This window comes from Centroberyx gerrardi, chromosome 2 (genome assembly GCF_048128805.1).
Source record: "Centroberyx gerrardi isolate f3 chromosome 2, fCenGer3.hap1.cur.20231027, whole genome shotgun sequence".
Classification (NCBI taxonomy): domain Eukaryota; kingdom Metazoa; phylum Chordata; class Actinopteri; order Beryciformes; family Berycidae; genus Centroberyx; species Centroberyx gerrardi.
Window position 1 is genome coordinate 26786549 of NC_135998.1, and position 18799 is coordinate 26805347.

The following is an 18799-nucleotide window of genomic DNA, read 5'->3' on the forward strand; positions in this document are numbered from 1 at the left end:
AGATGATGGCGAACCAGTTTCAAAAGTAGAAATCTCATTGAGGCAACATTTAATTACCAGATTCTTGAGTTGGAGTTTGGCGGGGCAGGGGATAATGTTTACCTAACCAAGGATGCTCCTGTGCCCCCTTCCATTTATCCAGAGGCGTTGTTAGGATTTTAGATCATTTGGGGCTTAGCCCAAAGAACCATAGTAGGGGGGTCTGAGGGCATCCTCCCTCTGAAGAATTAAAAAAACACATCTGGTGCACTTTGACTGAACATACACAGGTCTAGCATAGTAGCATAGCACACTTTGAAGAGCTGTCTGTGTAAGTCAGTTTGCTGTCTGTCTTCTCACTACTCATCTTTTCTTGCCTACTCGTATTTCTCTCCTCCCCTCATCTCTTTTTGTCTTTGTCCTCTTTGTCCACTGAACAAGAGACTCTCTTGTTCAGTTCAGGTTGTGCAGAAGATAAACAGAGACACAGTTATCAATGAATATATAAATGTTTAAAGGTTACTGATTAAATCGAATCCAAAAACGAAAGTCAAACGTTATGCCTCTATATATTTCACTAGCTCATAATATTATAGTAAGCTACTTTTGTTTGTTAGATGTGGAAACTTAACTTTCAGCATAACTTACTTTAAGAACTAAATGATTTCTCTATGTTCTTCTGTTAGGAAGCTGATAGTTTTCCATGCTACACATCAGCTGTAACAAAGATCTTTATGCCATGGAAAAGCCTAATCAATTCTGAATGGCTGGGGGAGTCTATAATTCAAAATTAGCGTTTGCGTCTTTCAGTGCAATCATATCATGATGATACAAGCAAATTGTATTTAAAAAGTCTGACAAAATGAGGTGTGAAACATTTTAAGGAACATTATTTGAAAATTTCAGAGTTTTGTTTAGCATCACACTTAACATTACTAAGCAGTTCAATGTGATGAACATCAATTTGATTATTTAACGTGATTTTGCATGTAAGCCATACCGTGATAAATATCGCAACAAAAAAACACACCATATGATTATTGTGATACTGATTTCAACCATATTGCCCAGCCCTCCACCGGGGCACCTTGAAGTGCTAGCACACTTGTTGTTCCAAAACAGAGTACAGGCTGGCAAATGAGTTTTGAAAGCCAGAAATCTCAGCACCTGGCGAAGTAATCATTGAGTCATTGGTATTGATCAACCTTATATATTGCACCTTTAAGACAGCCTTGTGTTTGGAGTGTCATTACAAAGTTTTGGGCTCTCTAAATATTGGGTGATATAAATCTTTTAAAGGTGCAGTACAACACAATGATTTATTTAATAACTTTTCCATAGTCTGAAATTGCATAATCTCCAGGTTTAACAAGGTATTGCTGGATATTGAGTGACTGTACACTTTGTACAGGTGAACTTCCTTTGGCAGGAACAACAGGGTGATCTTTGACTAATTTGAAATGTCACTTATTCCAGAGCTACAGTGTCACTCAAACAGTGGCCCTAATCTACAAGAGTTTATCAAAAGTACCTACACTGAATGTGCAAAACATTAGGGACACTTACTCTTTACATGCAGTATGCTGCATTATCACTTATTGATTTCCATTATTAGATATATACCAATAACAAAGGAGGAGATGTAGATATAGAAAAGCTGACAAGTTAGAGAAGGATTTTTAAGATTTGAGACAACCAAGATGTGAAGATATCCCAAATATTTTGTGCATTTACTGTATGTAGCTATTTGTTTCAGATGAATGATTGCACTTGAATTTTAGATATTTGTTTGCTCTTTTTGTTGGCTAGCTGATGTGGGGAAAATGGAAAAAAAAAGTGCTCTAATCTTTAAATGACATGCCTTCTTTGTGATCTTTTCTTAGGTCCTGCTGAAGACCTCAGCAGGTGACATTGACATTGAGTTGTGGTCCAAGGAGGCTCCTAAAGCATGCAGAAACTTTGTGCAGCTGTGCATGGAAGGTAATAACTTAATGGCTATTGACAGACCTGCTGTATTTCTTAATGCTGGAGACTTTCCGTAAAACTAAAAACACCCACCAGTCTGTTCAAGACTGCTCATGACGGCAAAACCAGTCACCCTAACCCAGTCTGCCTCAGTCTTAGGAAATCTAATTTGTAAAGCTTGTGTACTCCAAAAATACTAAACATTGTGCATGAATACACAAGCTGAGATTTATAGAACTTCAGTTTAATGTGAATATGTATGTGTGTATGTAATGTATGTTTCTCAACCAACTAATAAGCAAGGATATGCACAGTCAGTCATGTTTGATATGGGTTAATATTGAATGAAAAAAATGTATTAACGTTACATAGGCAACAGAGAATGCACAAAAGTATTTCCAGTCACTGTTAGACTTATCTAGACCCTTTATACAGTAAGCTTAGGAATCAATATTGTATGATATTGTATCATATTTCATTATAGTTTCATAATCGTTACAACATGTTTAACGTCTGTCTTCATTTGCCATCTTTCCATAAGATGTTTCTTTTCTCTAACATCCAACCTAAATTTCTATGCATGTGCTCACCCTAAATATTACAAGAAATATTACACCAGACCTCCTGGGGCCATCTTGAGCTGGCAAACCATGGTAGCAGAATCCATGGCTGACTCAGCATGTTGGTTACACCCCTAAAAGCTATAAAGAAGTGCAGAGAATACACCTTTCACATGGATACAGAGCAGGGAGAGCAGAATACGAGCTCCAGGTTTAATCTTGTGTCTGGCAGTGGGTTAAGGGGCTTTATAGGGCCATAAATCCATCAAGGAAAGGGGAGAAGTTTGATAGAGGGAGTGCATGGACCCCACAATAATAAACAATAAACATTGATAAATACTCCTTTGGAAGTTCATCAACCCAAGGCTTATTTATGGTTCAACGTCAAAATATCGTCATAGCTATGCTGTAGGCATCTGTGGTGCTGGCTTTGCCTGCAGAGGCTGCCGCTGTTGCTTGCATGCATCTCTCCAATAATGTAATTTGCATTGGGGCGATGCAAGAACTGTGATTGGTCCGCTTGGGCCGCTTCATATTTCCCCCTACGTGTTTCCTGTTGATTTCCACTGATGGTGAAGACAACATGGAGCAGGTCGAAGAGAGACCATCTTCTCCTCCTCCGAATGTTTTCAATAATGATAGACAAATTAGCTATTCTTCCTCATCTAACCCACGTGGTAACAAAGTCATTTCCAGTTCCAAATCACTATCAGCCGCCATTGTTACCGTTCTGTTTCAGTGAATGTAAACATGATTACTTCCGTTTTTCATCTAGACAGAATGCAACAAAGCATGACACTGGCATCTAGTGTTTCGGCGGTCTACGCGCAGAACTACCAGCGCAGAACTATAAACGCCGTAGACACCGCAAGCAAGCTACGGCTACACTTGAGTCAGTTGAGTGGAGTCCAGTGACAGATAGCAAACCACAGCTAGCAGGACATCAATCGCTCTGTAACTGGGGAGGACTTAAGACTGAAAGGTTTGGTCTGGGTAGGTCAGGCAACCAAGGAAGGAAAAGATCAGCGGGCAATGTTGAAAACAGGGAATGTTGACCCTGATAGGGAAAATGGCGCAAGATGGTCTAAATGGAAAAGTTGAGAATAAACTATATAAAATACAGGATATTATGCATGAGTATTGAGTAAAAAGTTAGAGTTGAAAGAAAGCAGCACACCAATAATAAAAAAGAATATAACACCTTCCTTGATGCTCTGATGAAGGTGTAATACCAAAACATGTTAGCAGTCACGGCCAAAAAATAAATTGGTGAAAATGAGGTGACGTCTTCTTCGTTATATTATGATATTCTTTTTCATTATTGGTGTGCTGCTTTCTTTCAACTCTTAACTCTTATCATTGAAGTCCAGCACCCAGCTACAAAGTAGCCTTTTGGAAGAAGCGCACCTGTTTCTATTTTGTATTGAGTAAAAAGGTTTGTAGTTTACAGAAAAACAGGACTCCCACTAAAGGAATCTAGGTCACTGCATGATATGTAGCGAGGACAGCATCAGAAGATAAGAAAGAAGTTATCAATTACAGACGAGTCAGTGAGATTAGGTGAAACTTTAATGAAACCCATGGGGAAATTGGGTAATCACAGAGAATAGGATGTAGATAAGAATAATACAAGCACAGAGTAATGAAGATTATAGAACAAATAATTACAAAACTGAGCATGTTGATGATAATACAGCATATAAAGATACAGCATCTTCGCTGATGGATTTACAGCATTGGATTTACAGTGCGTTGCTAGGTATTCACATTTCATTGAGCACAAATGGGACAACATATGTACAGTGTCCACATGTGCAAATGACCTAATTACATGTTCAGATTTACAAAAGCAGGAAACATATGATGCAGAAGTGCAGATGTGCATTGTTAAAGCTACATTATGTAACTTTTTCATGATAAAATACCCTATGCAGCAGCAGAGATGGCTTCTATTTTAATAGACAGATAAAAAAATCTGATATTAGCCAATTATTTATTGTGAATGTTTGATTACTATCAATTAGCAGTGTGAATATTGGCTGGATTTTTACCTGGATACCATATGTCTGATTATCTGATTCACTATCAGGAAGAAATAATGGAATGATTTTCCCCTTCGTTTCTCCTCTTTTCCTGCTTTCTTGTGTTGTCCTAATTAGCAGTTGACTGAATTATCGGTTTGGCCAATCAATTAGGATTGATTAGACCTTATACTAATAATCGGTAATTAGTGGATGTGTGTGCAGATTACAGCTGATAACGTTCTATGTATAATAGCATTCCCCGGCGCTGTTCTCAAGAACTGCCTCTCAATACGAGCTTGGAACGCTTCTGTGGTGTCTTCTCCACAGGAAAGTTTTGACTAGCTAAAGTCAGGGCAGCCACTGTACGAGCACTAATTGAATCCCTCATTCTGTGTGTATGTTTTGGTGGCATGACATTTCTGTGATCCATTAAGGAATCATACAAATTGCGGTTATTCTCCCATGAGTCCGGTAAATCTATTAGTGATTCTAGCTATCATAATTAGTATTATCAGGGGCATATTTCTGCCTTAAATAAGCACACATGCTTCAGTGTTCCCTTTGGCACTGCCCAGTCTCACTTAGAGCTCAGTACATACACAGCCTCTGCTCCACCTGCATGCAGAGACATTGTGAAGCTTATTTAGTTCACTTGCAGTGCTCCACGTCCAAACTATGAGACATGTCAAACATTGACATCCTAATAGCAAAAATATGTTATTCTTATTTGATCTACTCTAATAAATTCCAATTTAACATTTCTGTCTTGGTATGGTATTAACCCTAACCCTAAACTATAGAGGAAAGAAATCTGCTTATAATCATATTTTTTCTCTCAGATAAATCATTTGGCTTCTAGTCCTGATCACACCCCTAGTTTGATTATCCATGCATAAATTTCAGTAAATAAAAATGTCAAATGTGGGTGAAATGAATAGATATGCTTTTTTCTCTCGCAAACAAAGCATTGTGCATAATTTAATTTTACTGTAGACAGCTTGTCTCTAACATGGCATTTCTCTCTCCTCTAGGTTACTATGATGGCACCTTGTTCCACCGTGTGGTGCCGGAGTTCATCGTTCAGGGGGGAGATCCCACTGGATCAGGGTCAGGTGGAGAGTCCGTTTACGGCCGGCCATTCAAGGTCAGGCTCCTGTCTGTACTTATTAATATTACTTCATCATTCTGTCAGGCAGAAATCAGGTTGATATAGGATATCTGCATTAGAGGATATCTCACAAATATTAAATTTGATACCAAGATTCACATGTAAAAAGTGAGAAATCAAAGCAAAGAAACTTGTTTTTCTGCCACGTCCCAGTAAAAAGCATTAGGCTAATTGGTTGTTTTAGATGGACAGTAGGATGAATCTGCTATTGATGCATTATATGCTATGACACTAACCATTTCTAATTTGTTTGATATGGTTTGGTTAATGTTGGTTGGTTGGTTTTTCTACTTTTTCTTCAATTGTGAGTAGAATAGGGTTTCTAATGGGTTTGATGATAAAGACTCAAGACTGAAGTCTGTTTAATTTTCACAAAAAAGTTTAGAATGAATCACTTTTTGGTACATAGTATTATTAACATCAATATATAGTATATCAACCCCTTCATGTCTTCATGTACAATCCGTTAACTTTATTCTCACAGATCTCACAGATGAAATGCCTCTCAAATATGTTTTTCTTTGCTGCCACGTTTAGGATGAATTTCACTCCAGATTGCGATTCAATCGGAGAGGATTGGTTGCCATGGCAAATTCTGGGCCACATGATAATGGAAGTCAGTTTTTCTTCACCTTGGGACGTGCCGATGAGCTCAACAATAAACACACCATATTTGGCAAGGTAAATCTACAGTAAGAATTGTTGTGACTCAGATAAATATTTGCTATTCTTTATGATGAAGATAAGAGCATTTTGTGGTCTTGTGTGTGCAGAATTTGCAAACAAAACCGCAAGTTACATATAGTACCCCTCTCAGACCTGTGTAATTTCCCACAAAATAAAAGCGATAACAGGAATTATCCTTTACGTTACTACCCTAAGTGCTTTTTTTCAACAATCCCCAATGCAGGTCACCGGAGACACAGTTTATAATATGCTCAGATTAGCAGAGGTCGAATGCGACAATGAGGAAAGACCTTTGAATCCCCACAAGATAAAGACTACTGAGGTATGTCCTATGCCATAGCACAGTCCACTTACTTGACTACTTTATATATTATCACATCTGCAATTCAAATCACTGATGTAAAAATCTATTGTGTCTTCAAGGTGTTACATTCTCCTTTTGATGACATCGTTCCTCGTGAAATTAAGAAAGCCAAGAAGGACAAAGACAAAGAGGAGGGAAAGAAATCACAGTCAAAAGCCACCAAGTGAGTGCTCTGTCTTTGTGATTGCACCAGACTCCCAATTTGACACTGTTACTATTATTGTTGTTGTTATTTTTTGCTTAAAATCAACATATATATTTATAGGAACTTCAGTCTGTTATCATTTGGAGAGGAAGCTGAAGAAGAGGAGGAGATGGTGAATCAAGTCAGCCAGGTATGAAATCTCAAAACTAGTCTCTTGGCTGACTGCCAGCTAAATAGCCATGTAATTCTTCAGGATTTAGGTTTCAAGAGTTCATTATCAATTCACTACAATTCACTGGATTGTTGTGATTGGCCCTCTCTGCTGGTGATTCTTATGCCAGTCACACTGAGGTACAGTAAATGACGATAACACTTACTGGTTTGACAATAGCGCTCTTTCCTTTATCTGCCCTGTAGACCCCATAGTGGCCCTGCAGTGTTTACCTACAACATGAAGAACACATTGTTTGACCACAAACATAACATCCACTTAAACAAGAGACTCTCAGTGAGAAGGCAATACTGATATTATGACAAATTATGGGTTTTGCTTACTAGAAATGGAAAGAAACACACCAGCTTCACAGTCACGCAAAACACCCACAAAGATGGCTGCAAATCAGCTGACCATTTTACATAACTTTGATTACAACAGAGAAGAGTGAGTAAAATATGAGCTTTAGACAAGAAAAGCCTATCTTTTATTTTGCTGTTACAAGCTTGTAATCATTTTTTTTTTTTCCAAACAAAATGACAACCTTTAGTTAGGTAGGCCTACATCTACCTACTAGCCAGGTTAGATGCAACCTTTTGTCTAACTAGTTGACATACTGTTAAAACAATTTCTTAACACAGAAAATGAGCAAATATCAACATTTATTAATAACAAAATTCAGTCAAAGATGGCTGTAAATTGTGCTAAAGGTTTCCTACCTTTTAGTCAATGTGCAGATTCAACAGTATTTACATCCAAACTAATGAGGGACGATATTTCCACTGACATTGTTGCCATACTAAAGTTGCATTAAAACAGATTAAATGTTGTAAAAAGGGTAACGGTTACTTTATTTGCTCACACATTGTTCTTGTTTCATCAGACACTAAAGGGAAAAAGCAAAAGCAGCCATGACCTACTGAAAGACGACCCCAGACTGAGCTCTGTTCCAGCAGTTGATAAGTATGTACAATAATAAACATTACATTGATGATCCTCATCATATCCTGTCCATGCAATATTAAATTGACCCATATTCCTTTTACCTTGAAAGGAAAAATGAGAAAGGGGCATCTGGAGATACAGCTGAGGTAGGTGGAACAAAATGTGAGCATAAAAAAAATTACAGTTCCATATCTTTGCCCCTGGACGCTTCCCATGGTTGGTTTTCTCTTACTGTAAATTTCCATGTGTTCTGTCAGACGGACGATGATGACATTGAAGAGGGCATGGATCCGGATGAAGAGTATGACTCAGACAAGAAAGAGAAGATGAGAGAACTCGTCTCTAAAAAGCTGAAGAGAGACAAAGGGCAAGATAAAAAGACGGAGCCCAGTGAGGAGGAGCATGGGAAAAAGACCAGTCGCAGGTAAATGTCCCTGTCCCTGTCCCTGACCCATGGTCTGAGCTGCAGCCTGAGTCCCTCTACAGCAGAAATGTGAACCCTGGTGTTTTTGACGTATATCCAACAGGTGGCAGGTTTGCTTTACAAATACTTGGTTAATGCTTTGGTCACTTGCAGCTCAGGCAGTGTCAGTGTAAAGTTGTTCTACATGTAATACAGAGAAGCAGCCTGGTGGGGGGGCTGTTGAACTGCATAGTAGATCGGAAATATGGTCAAGCACTGTGAGCGGCCTCTACAACTTTTTTCTTTAATGAGATGAGGCTCTGATGCTTTGATGAGGCTACCCATACCTTGCTATTGTGATGAGCAGCAACATTTAGTTGCACCCAGAGAGAAAGAGAGAGAGAGACGGGACTCGAGACTTTACATCTTTTAAGATGACAGTAACTGAAGAATAGATGAGCATGATCCAAATTAATATTCACCCCTACTGTGTAGCCAAATTAACAAATCTTCCTGCAGGATTGGCAGCCTAAGTTGGTAGGCTAGATATGAGGACAGAAAAAATCCTGCGGTCAAACCTAAAACATCCTTCTTGAAATTAGTCAGCAGAAATGAATGGTGCATACATTTAGTAAAAATGTGTATGCTTTCGTATTGAATACCAAATAATTGCATTTTTGTAGGTGTCAAAAAAAAGAATAATATGATTTTGTGGCTATGGTTCTCTTGAACCTAGCTCAACGGTCTACCTGATTCCAGTGTGTCAATGCCTACTGCCATTATCAGCCAAGCATCCTCCAGCACTGTGCCTGACACACACACACACACTCAACCGCACACATGCACACACACGCACACATCTTAGTTCTAGCTCACTGGACCAACATCAATGGACCTGGACACAGCCGCCAAGGCCTGCTATGTGAAACAGGAATGTTGGCACTCAAACCAAATTACTTACTCTGCTGTAGTAGAAGCAAACAGTACCCCTGCCTGAGCCAACAGTGTCGGTGAAATGAAGATGAGGGTGGGAGGCGATAGTGTATGAGACAAAGTTAGTATGAAAGAGACCTGGGGAGAATGGAGAGGAAGAAAGAGGTGGCGGTGCCTTAGAGAGTGATTTATCTTTCATCTCTCTTTGATGCTTACAGTTGGCCAGTTATCTCCGGTCTGTATCCTCTTAGCAGGTACCCCTCAACACACTTAATCAACATACCCTTCTCTCATTAGCGCTAATGGGATAAGGAGTGGGCCCCCAGTCAGTTGTGTGCTCTGACTGACAGCCAGCCCAATGCAGGCAGACTGTAGTATATTAAACACAAGCGCAGATTGTTTTGCTACAAGAACTGTAACCCAACACAGTGGTTTGTCTTGGCAGGGAATCAAAGAGCAGGCTGGTAGGTACAGTGTTGGTCTGGGACAAAGGGGGCATTGTTGGAGGGTGAGCCCCACTCTCCCACCATTGCTTTGCTAGGGCTTTCAGCTGCTCTGGACGCAAGGAGGAACATGGACTGCTATCTAGTCACCTGGGAAAGAGGAGAGGATGTTAAAAGCACTCACTTTTCCTAGTTCTGTCTGATTGGCTTTACTGATGCCGGCCTTAGCAGGACTTTTGTTATTTGGTCTTCCGTTTATTTCCTTTATGCTCAAATGCATGAGATGTAAGTGAAGGACAGTGCTCTGGTTTGCTGTGTGTGCCTGCAGTGAGTCTCTCTCTCTCTCTCTCTCTCTCTCTCTCTCTCTCTCTCCACTGTATTCCGGCTTCAGTTGGGGAAAGGTAAAATGGCGACTATCTTTCCTGAAAAGACTATCTTACATTGCTACCCAGCAACCAGATGATATTCCACAGCAATATTCCAAGATTGCAAAATTATCGGACTTCCCAAATAATGGTGTATTGTACCTGGGCCCAGAAATTGTTAGACTTTAACTTAAAAATCAGTCAAGTTATATAAAGAGTATATAGAATTTTGCTGTCTGTCAAAACATATCCTGTTTACAATACGTTTTTCTTGACTTTTAGCTGGTGTTGGTGCTTCTGGTTAAACTTGAATGCTCATATATGGACACTTCTTTTATATTACTATTGATTAAGTCTGGTTTTCTCTGTTTGAAGTAGGCCAATCCAGGGCCTCTTTAGGGGGGTTGCTTTATAAAAGACACTACTGAATGAAGTCCCAAAAGCAGTGTATGTGGTAGTCGCCACTTTTGTTAAACCCGACGGGGCATGACTGGGGAAGCAAAACGCTTCCATATGGCTGTGGGACACAGCGTTAGCTGCTTCTGCCAGTAGGCCCTGGCTCACTTCTCTGTCTCTGGTCATCGCTTTTCAGTTATAGCAGGCTTATGATAATGACAGAATTGTACTTTCTGTTATTTTTATCACTTGTTATCACATGATTTTTTTGATGCCTAACAGTGAAAAAAGAAATTCTGGCATTGCCGTATAGAGCAGACATGAATAAAACTTGTGGATTGACTGCAATAGAGTCCTTAAATACTCAATGAAAGCACCTTGATCATCACATTGTCCACATGATGTCCCTTGACAGTGTCTTATAAGATGTTCATGTCATGAACAACAAAGCCAGACTTGGGCAGTGATGGGGTTTTAACAAATAAAGAGGCCGACCAAGGGTGGTCTATGTGTGTGTGGGGGCAGAATTTGAAGTCTTTGCTTAACTTGCGCCCTCGTTACCTTGGTCTCTCTGGTAAGGCACTGTATAAACACCTAAGATGCATCATTACTGTGGTCTGTTATGTTAAATATGCCAAAATAGGATCCCTGGTTGTTGTCAAAGTCTTGTAGCGCTCTGAAATGTTAAAGTCATCAACACTTGCACTGAATAGTATGGGGCTAGTGAAAATGTAGACGCTTTAAGCTAGACAAAGTTACTCAGTATATGTACAGTGATGGTAGGTAGTTAGTTAGGATGTTATACTGTCATTTGCATTATGTTGCATAAGGTTAGTAGCCTAATACTTTTGAATGTAGGCGATAGTTGTGGTTGTATATTTTATTATAAGTGACGAAACAGTTAGTTGATCCTTCTGGCATTCTGCCCTGTGTCTTAATTTACATTTTTCTGGATAGCTGGTGTAGCTGTCTTATGCCACTTTGACCATATTTCTGTGTCTTCACAGATTAAAGAGTATGTACCTTCTGAACTCCTTTTTAGTACAGTGACAGTTTGCATAGCACTTCAAGCAGGCATTCTTTCAGCCTTGTGGACAATGCAACTCACACTTAAATGGGACACCAGGCACTAATTATCCTGACCAAGTGGCCATACCCTGGACACTGTGTCACTGTGTATTAATTGGCTGCACCTGTCTCTTGTCATCGGTCATAACCCAATGCTTTCTCAGGGAAAGGTTACAGAGATCAAGAAAGCATTCAACGCTGTTTTTGTGCAGAATACCGCTAGAGATAATCCAGTTCTTGGCAGCGGGATTGTGTGTGTTTTGGAACTGCCAGGTTTACACATCTCTGGCCCACTGTAGCATGTCTACCCCATACGGGGTACTTGCTCACTGGAAATGGCTCCAGACAACAATGCATGTCTAACATGTGTGGGTTAGACTTTGTATATGTTTTAATAGTTGAGAGGAATGAAACAACTGTGTAAATTCACTTGGAGTGTGAACAGTGTGAACTTTTGAGTGTGAACTTTTATTGTATATCTTTGTCTTGATGATTAGCTCTCAAAAATATTTACGAGGAATGACCAATTCACAGCTGAATAAATGATTTAAATATGAAGAAATGTATAGGATATTATAAAAGTTTTTTTTTTACTCCTTCTTCCATCATGGGTAGCTAACAGAAAGCCAGTGGATCTAGTAAATAATTGCTAGGCAGATGAACCATTCTAAAAGAGGAACCTCAGTCCACTGTGTGGGTAATGTGTGTGGATTGGTCCAGATCACTCTGCAAAGTCATGCAAATTCCTGTGTTGAGGTTGGATTCCTCCACTCTAGCTCACAGTTCTCCTTGGCTATTGACCAAGCCATGGAGTGCCCCCTGAGGGGAGTTCACCCAGCCATCTTGTTATTCTAGCACATTCATCCAGATCACTTGCTCAGTCATAAGAGTTGTTTCAGTCCACCCTAGCAGAGAGAGGCTGCCGCTGCCATCCTCATGGTATGGGGACGTACTCTAAGTAAGCCGAAGGTGTGACATTTTACTCCTCATACCACTACGCTGTGGATACATTTAACTTAAACACATTTTAACTTAATCATTAATTACATTTCCTCAGTCATTACTTGGAGACTGGAAAATGGGAATACAGAGAAATCCAATCCAGCCTGGTAGTTCGTTTTAGAAAAATGATTGAATTTTTGATGAACCGTAGTCATCACTGCTATTTTAAGGTTGTCAAATTCCTGTGTCAGCCTCGGAGTCCTGCCAGACATTGGAGGGTTAAATGCGAGGTCCTGAATCATGAGAGAGTTCTTGGTCCATTGCCAATCACTTTATGTGCTTTCTTTATGAAAAGTTAATCATCCACAGCTCTCTGGGTTTCACTTTTTTGAATTTTCTAAAAGAGCGACAATAGTTGGCAGCCCCTTAGAGACCAGTGCCGCAGGGACTGGGGAGTCACAAAAAGCATTTTCTCTGCATAGGATTTGTAAAGTATCTAGCTTTGCCTATTTTGGGCTGTCTGGCAACTCATGACAACATCTGAGTGCCTTTTCTTTCTCTGCTGGGCCTTATTTTATGAGATGACAGTCACAGTCCCCTCTCCTGCTGGCAGGTGGAGAGTCCCTTTGAGTGGCTGCATTGTGCTGGGAATGGAGGCAATGGAGGGATGGAAGGAAAGGATGGATGGATGTATCTTCTCCCTGGTTGTTTGAAAAGGGATAGATAGCGAGTCACAAGAAGAGCGCACACTCTGGAGCTCCTCCAAAGCCTCTTCTTCCATTAGCACAGAGACTTAAGATAGCTCTGTTAACACAAGGTGTTGTTGTTCACTGGTACTGAATAAAATGTTATTATTTATTTAACCTTTGCTATGAATACCTACTTAACCTAGTCCGAAATGGGGAACACCTTGGTGCAAGTTGTTATTTTAACCATGAAACCTTTATCTTGGCATTAATATCAAATTTGGGCTTTTTGAGATTGTTTTGCCATTTGAAAACAAGCCTGAACATCAGATCTATATTTGATCTGGCATAGCAGGGTTGTATATCCTAATTTTTGTGAAAGATTATGACATTAGACCTAGGCCTAAATATGATGATGTCTAATTAGAATATATATGATCTTTGAATAATTGTTAAGTCTTTGAAATAATATGAATAGTCTACTTAATATATAGATCAACAAAATCGGATTTATCCAGTATAGTCAAAAATTGGGGTCTCGCATTGAAAAATATTCTTTCCTCTTGCATACATATAAGGGAGGGATTTTAGGTGTGTAGAAACAAAAGAATTTGTAGTGTTGCGATGCGAGGGCTTTGGGAGGAATTTGCTGAGCCCCAAGGTGTGCATTAACAGGTGGTGTTGGGTCTTTTCCTGTCCTTTCTGGCCTCTCTTTCTTTATTGGCACTGGGGCTGTGGAGCCAATTGTTTGGCTGTTGCCTTGGATATGTCTCTTGTTTTCCAAATGGCAGCATGTCAAGGCAGGCAGAAAATGATCACTCAGTCAAAAGTGTTCCTTGCTGTAGAATATATTGTCTGTATATACAGTATATAGGCCTGTCCGTCATTGCAACCTCACAGATCTCAGACCTGGAAAAGGGGCTCTACTGTTTTACTGTAACAATAGCACTATGGTTAATACTTATTTTCCTCAAATAACTTAACCAGTAACAAGAAGGCAGCATGTCTGAATTGGACCATAGTGTAGAAACAATATCACTTGTACATAAATTACCAGAGTTTGCCTCTTCAGTCACTATACAATATGATAAAATCAGAAAAAAAATATCAAGACCTGGCAGCCACTTGATTGATATTTATATCTTCATAATAGCCATCGAATTATTACATTATTTTGCCCACCTGTGGTTTGTTACATCTGAGTCCACTTTACTATACAGCAATAAAAATGTGAACCTCAGAAAAGGATCTAGCTGTCCTAGATCTTGATCTTGCTCCTATGGGCTGAGAAGGCGACTCCTTCAGATCTCTCCAGCAGTGACCCAGGCCGGCTCTGCCTGCCACTTCCGCTCTTGGAACTCAGTTTGGAATCAGCTATGACCCTGTTCTGCAGGGAAGAGAGAAGGACTAACCCACTGTATGTCTGACCGATTCTTCATCTGTGTCCCTAGGAGCAGCAACGAGGCTAACATGGAAGACACATGGCAAGACACAAGTCAGCCACAATAGTTAATATTTGCTAAGGCACTTATGGTTAAAATATCAGACATCACCAAGTTTGATGCCTCAATTCTTTGCCCCAGACAATGTCAGAGAACTAAATGAAGGTAACATGAGTGTTGGAAAGCTACAAACAAAGGAATGAAAGTTCCAGATAAAAAGAAAGGAAAGGATAAAAATGAATGTCGGTTCAGAGAAGCAGATGTAAGAAACAAAGGCAGCCATTGTTTGGTCTGGAGATGCCTCACGTGTTTCTGGGCCAGGGGCCCAGACTGTGCAGCTTACCTGTGCTTTGTGGCTCCACGAGAGAATGGGACCAAAACAGAGCTGTCAGGCAGTACAAAAATATTATCATTTCCTAACATAACATATCTGCTCTACAACTGGCAGTAGTCTCAATCATGTGAAAAGGAACAATAATCAGCATTGCTGGCACTGATTCAGACTTATAGCATTTAGCCTTGCATGAGCTGGGCTTTGGGCCACCTGCCAGAAGGGACCCTACCTCACATCCAGGAAGCCACGATCTGCCTTGGCCTGCCTCTGCCATCCAGTGAAAGGTTCTGTCAGGGTGACTGGACATCAGCAGTTCCTTTACTACTTAATCTAGAGCAAGTGTTAGGAAGTCTTTCATTAAAGGTGCCACTTAGAGTATTTGCCTTTTGTGTATCTCATGTATTAGAGGTTCTATTAGAGTACTTCTGTGCACACAATGTTCAAAAGTATGTGCTGCTATGCACATGCAGCTGTACATATATACAACTAATCAAAATGATTCTTGTCAAAGAAATGTATAACCTATTTAAAAGCCTTACATGTCAGTCAAAACATCATATTATTTGAAACATTTTTTTCATAGTTGTTGCCAAGATAATTTATTCCTGCAATTGGGTTGTGTAATTTAGGTTACATATTTTCCTCACACAAATGTGTTTTGAAAACATTTTGCAGCATGGCAAAATGTGTAAGCGGTGAATAATAATGGGTTTCAAATTTAATCTTCTTTCAGATTCATTTCCCTTTATCTTGTGCTTTATTGAGTAAATATGTTCCACTGGGGCTTAGTAATCTTGAAGCAAGAAATATAGAGAGAATCTTTAAACTAGTTGTATCCACTCAACCACAACATCCCTTCTAGTTCTTCCAGGCCCCATGACTGCCTGAGAGGAGGGCTGAACAATCATCTCAGTGAGGCGCCATCAAATTTATTAGTGCAAAGCAAGCTTTTAATGTACATTCTTCATTCTGACACTTGTATAGAGTGTTTTCTACTTGTTTTATATACCCACATAACCACACTCATTAGCCGTGAACATTGTTTTAAGAAGCATGGAGTATATCAGAACAATTAACGTTTGTTTGTCAAGAGCAGCTACAATAGGCTACTGATGTGGAAAACCTTTAAATGGATGTATATATGCTTGCATGCCAGGATGAGCCAGTGCAGCCAAAAATCATTTATTCAATATACGTAAGTTTAAGCTTTGTCATGATATTGGACTTTGTTACCATCACCTAACTTTTTCTGTGGCTAGCCTGTTTAAATTCTCAAACCCCATTTCTCCCTTCACAGTGATGAACTACGTAAAGAGGCGCGCCAGTTGAAGAAGGAGCTACAGGCCATAAAGCAAAGGAAAGAGGAAAGTGCAAAACCTGTGGCAGATGAAGTCAAGGAGGGTAAGTCAACAGCTCATATTCCCCCGCATGTGCTGAACGATGTGTATTGTTACCCATCATTAATTTATTGGCTTATCTGTCTTATCACAAGTATTTGTTTTTCAGCTAGCTTAATAATGACATTTGAAAAACCTTTTTTTCCTAAGTCTCACAGAGGGTGGTCCATGCTACATTCTCTGCTAATGGACACTATGACAGGCAACCCTCTGATTTTGTCAATTAGCTACAGACACCATCTATTTTTTCCCCAAGGGTCTGCATTTTTGCGTTAGAGCTTGCAGAAATTGGCGTCGACAACAAATTGTTGAGTGGCTGCCATAGTTGAACATCAAACCCCTGTGTGTTTGTTAGTTAGCAACTTTGGCCAAAGTGATTCTGTAAAATCTGCACCAAACCTCCTCAATCCTCACCACACTGCAGCTCTGCAGTCTGTCATAATGCAGTCAATCTCTGGATTGTTGTTGGTCTGCTAGCTCATGCTGAAACACATTTTTGGCAATTACGAAAAACACTTAGGCTAGAGGTTAGCTTGAGGTTGTGTGTACATTGTTGTGCAACAAAACAAAATGGTTCATGGGGTTTCTATAGAATCAGCCTAACTATGGAGGTCACCAGCCAAAGTTTACTGAGGACCACGATGTGCTCTTGTTTCTCAAACACTGTTTTTGTCTCCACAAATGCTGACACCTCTATCATTTTATAAACAGACTGAGCCCATTTTTGACTTGTAGTTGATTGGTTCAAGACTTTAGGTCAAAGAACACACTATAAAATATATGAAGTTGTACTTATGTCCAATATTTAATATGGCTATGAATATCCCAGCTAACCAAGATTCTGTTGGTAGATATCACTAACGGCATCAGTTCAGCTGCTTTTTTAAAATATCACAAGTGGAAAGAGGCCCACACCTTCACTAAATAGGTTCAATTACATGCTAATGTGTTGTAACAGTAACTGCCCTACATTGTTATACAGAGTGGCAACTAGCCTAAGCTCCTCCATTATCTTGCAAGGCATTTAAACCCTGCCAAGGGACCTTTGCTTTGTGTTTCTCTGGCAGCTTAGCAAGAGGCAGGAGTCTCTTTTAAGAGTCCCCCCATTACATTTCTGTGTTGGAAGAGAAAGTTAATTCCATTAGATGGAATTCTTAGATGTCATGGGCCAATGGCCACTGCAGGGGAGACGGATGTCTGCTGAGATGCTGTAAATCTTGAAGCTCAACTCAGCCGCAGAAGAACACTGTGGTGGAGGGTTGTTTTATCTCATCCCACTGGATAAGCAGTGCAGCAGTTAGAGCACATACATTAAGTCTCACATTGACTCTGCCATCCCTTAAAGCTTAAATCATTCTCCCAGTCCTACTCTGACCTCTTTGTGAAGGTCAGCTTCTGGTCTCATTTCACTCAGATGCTTCTCAAGCTGTTCAGGTTTTTGCCATACTTTGTGGGAGGCATTAGCGTTGTGTAGATTTGCGCTTTGCACAGAAAAGCCTATGACCTTACTTTTTTATGGAAAATACAGTATAATCTTATACATGAAATTACATATACCTCGCCCCACGCTGAATACCTTAAATGGTGATAAAGATTTGGCATCCAAAATGACCTAGTGTTAATTGAAAAATATAACAAAGTCAGTATACCTAGGTAACTGTATCAGTGCGTTTTAGTCGCTGATTGATCCATGAGGGAAAGTGTGGCAAAGCAATCAAATCAATGAGAATGGGCCATACTTGACGCAACTTCCTTTATACACATTAAGTAAACGGCACATTTTACTGCAAGTGGTCAGCTTTCGGCTGAGCCAGAAACATACTATCTCATCTCATTGACATGCTTTGTTTTGCTATAGCAAACATTTTTTGTAAATTTAATCTATTATTAAGCACTTTGTAAATATTTAAGTATGTTGTAAGTAAGTACTTTGTAAGCAAGTAAGTTGTAACACAGATAATCTATGGACACTATCTCCATGATAGCATTTTGGTTAGCCCCATTTTCATGTGCTTTATGCAACATTCTGATAGACTCTGCACTCATTTTATGGATTTGCATATTTGATCGGTTATTCCTTTAGAATTCAACACTAAGGTGTCAAAACGTATGCACTTAAATGCTTATCCTTTTATAGTGAACATCACAAAAGGTTGGCCAGGTAATTGCAGTTACAACACCTAAAGTAGGACAGGACAAGGCAGGAGGCCAGTTTGTTTCGCATTTGTTAAATTAACGGATAAAGTATAGGGTATCTGAAAGAAAATTTAATAAACCACAAAGATGATAACTTTGTGTCAGGCTCTAGTGGTGTCCCTACATTTGTAGACTACACAAGT

General features: G+C 39.7%; 1 protein-coding gene across 1 annotated transcript in view; it reads left to right on the forward strand.

Annotated features, from left to right (window-relative positions):
• The window catches only part of cwc27 (CWC27 spliceosome associated cyclophilin), a 46328-nt gene that overhangs the window by 576 nt on the left and 26953 nt on the right, over positions 1-18799 (forward strand). The window contains exons 2-11 of the mRNA XM_071901427.2: positions 1863-1959; positions 5560-5672; positions 6234-6377; positions 6607-6705; positions 6807-6910; positions 7013-7082; positions 7990-8069; positions 8161-8197; positions 8309-8475; positions 16361-16464. Coding sequence (XP_071757528.1) covers positions 1863-1959; positions 5560-5672; positions 6234-6377; positions 6607-6705; positions 6807-6910; positions 7013-7082; positions 7990-8069; positions 8161-8197; positions 8309-8475; positions 16361-16464 — 1015 coding nt within the window. The remainder of the gene's footprint in view (positions 1-1862; positions 1960-5559; positions 5673-6233; positions 6378-6606; positions 6706-6806; positions 6911-7012; positions 7083-7989; positions 8070-8160; positions 8198-8308; positions 8476-16360; positions 16465-18799) is intronic.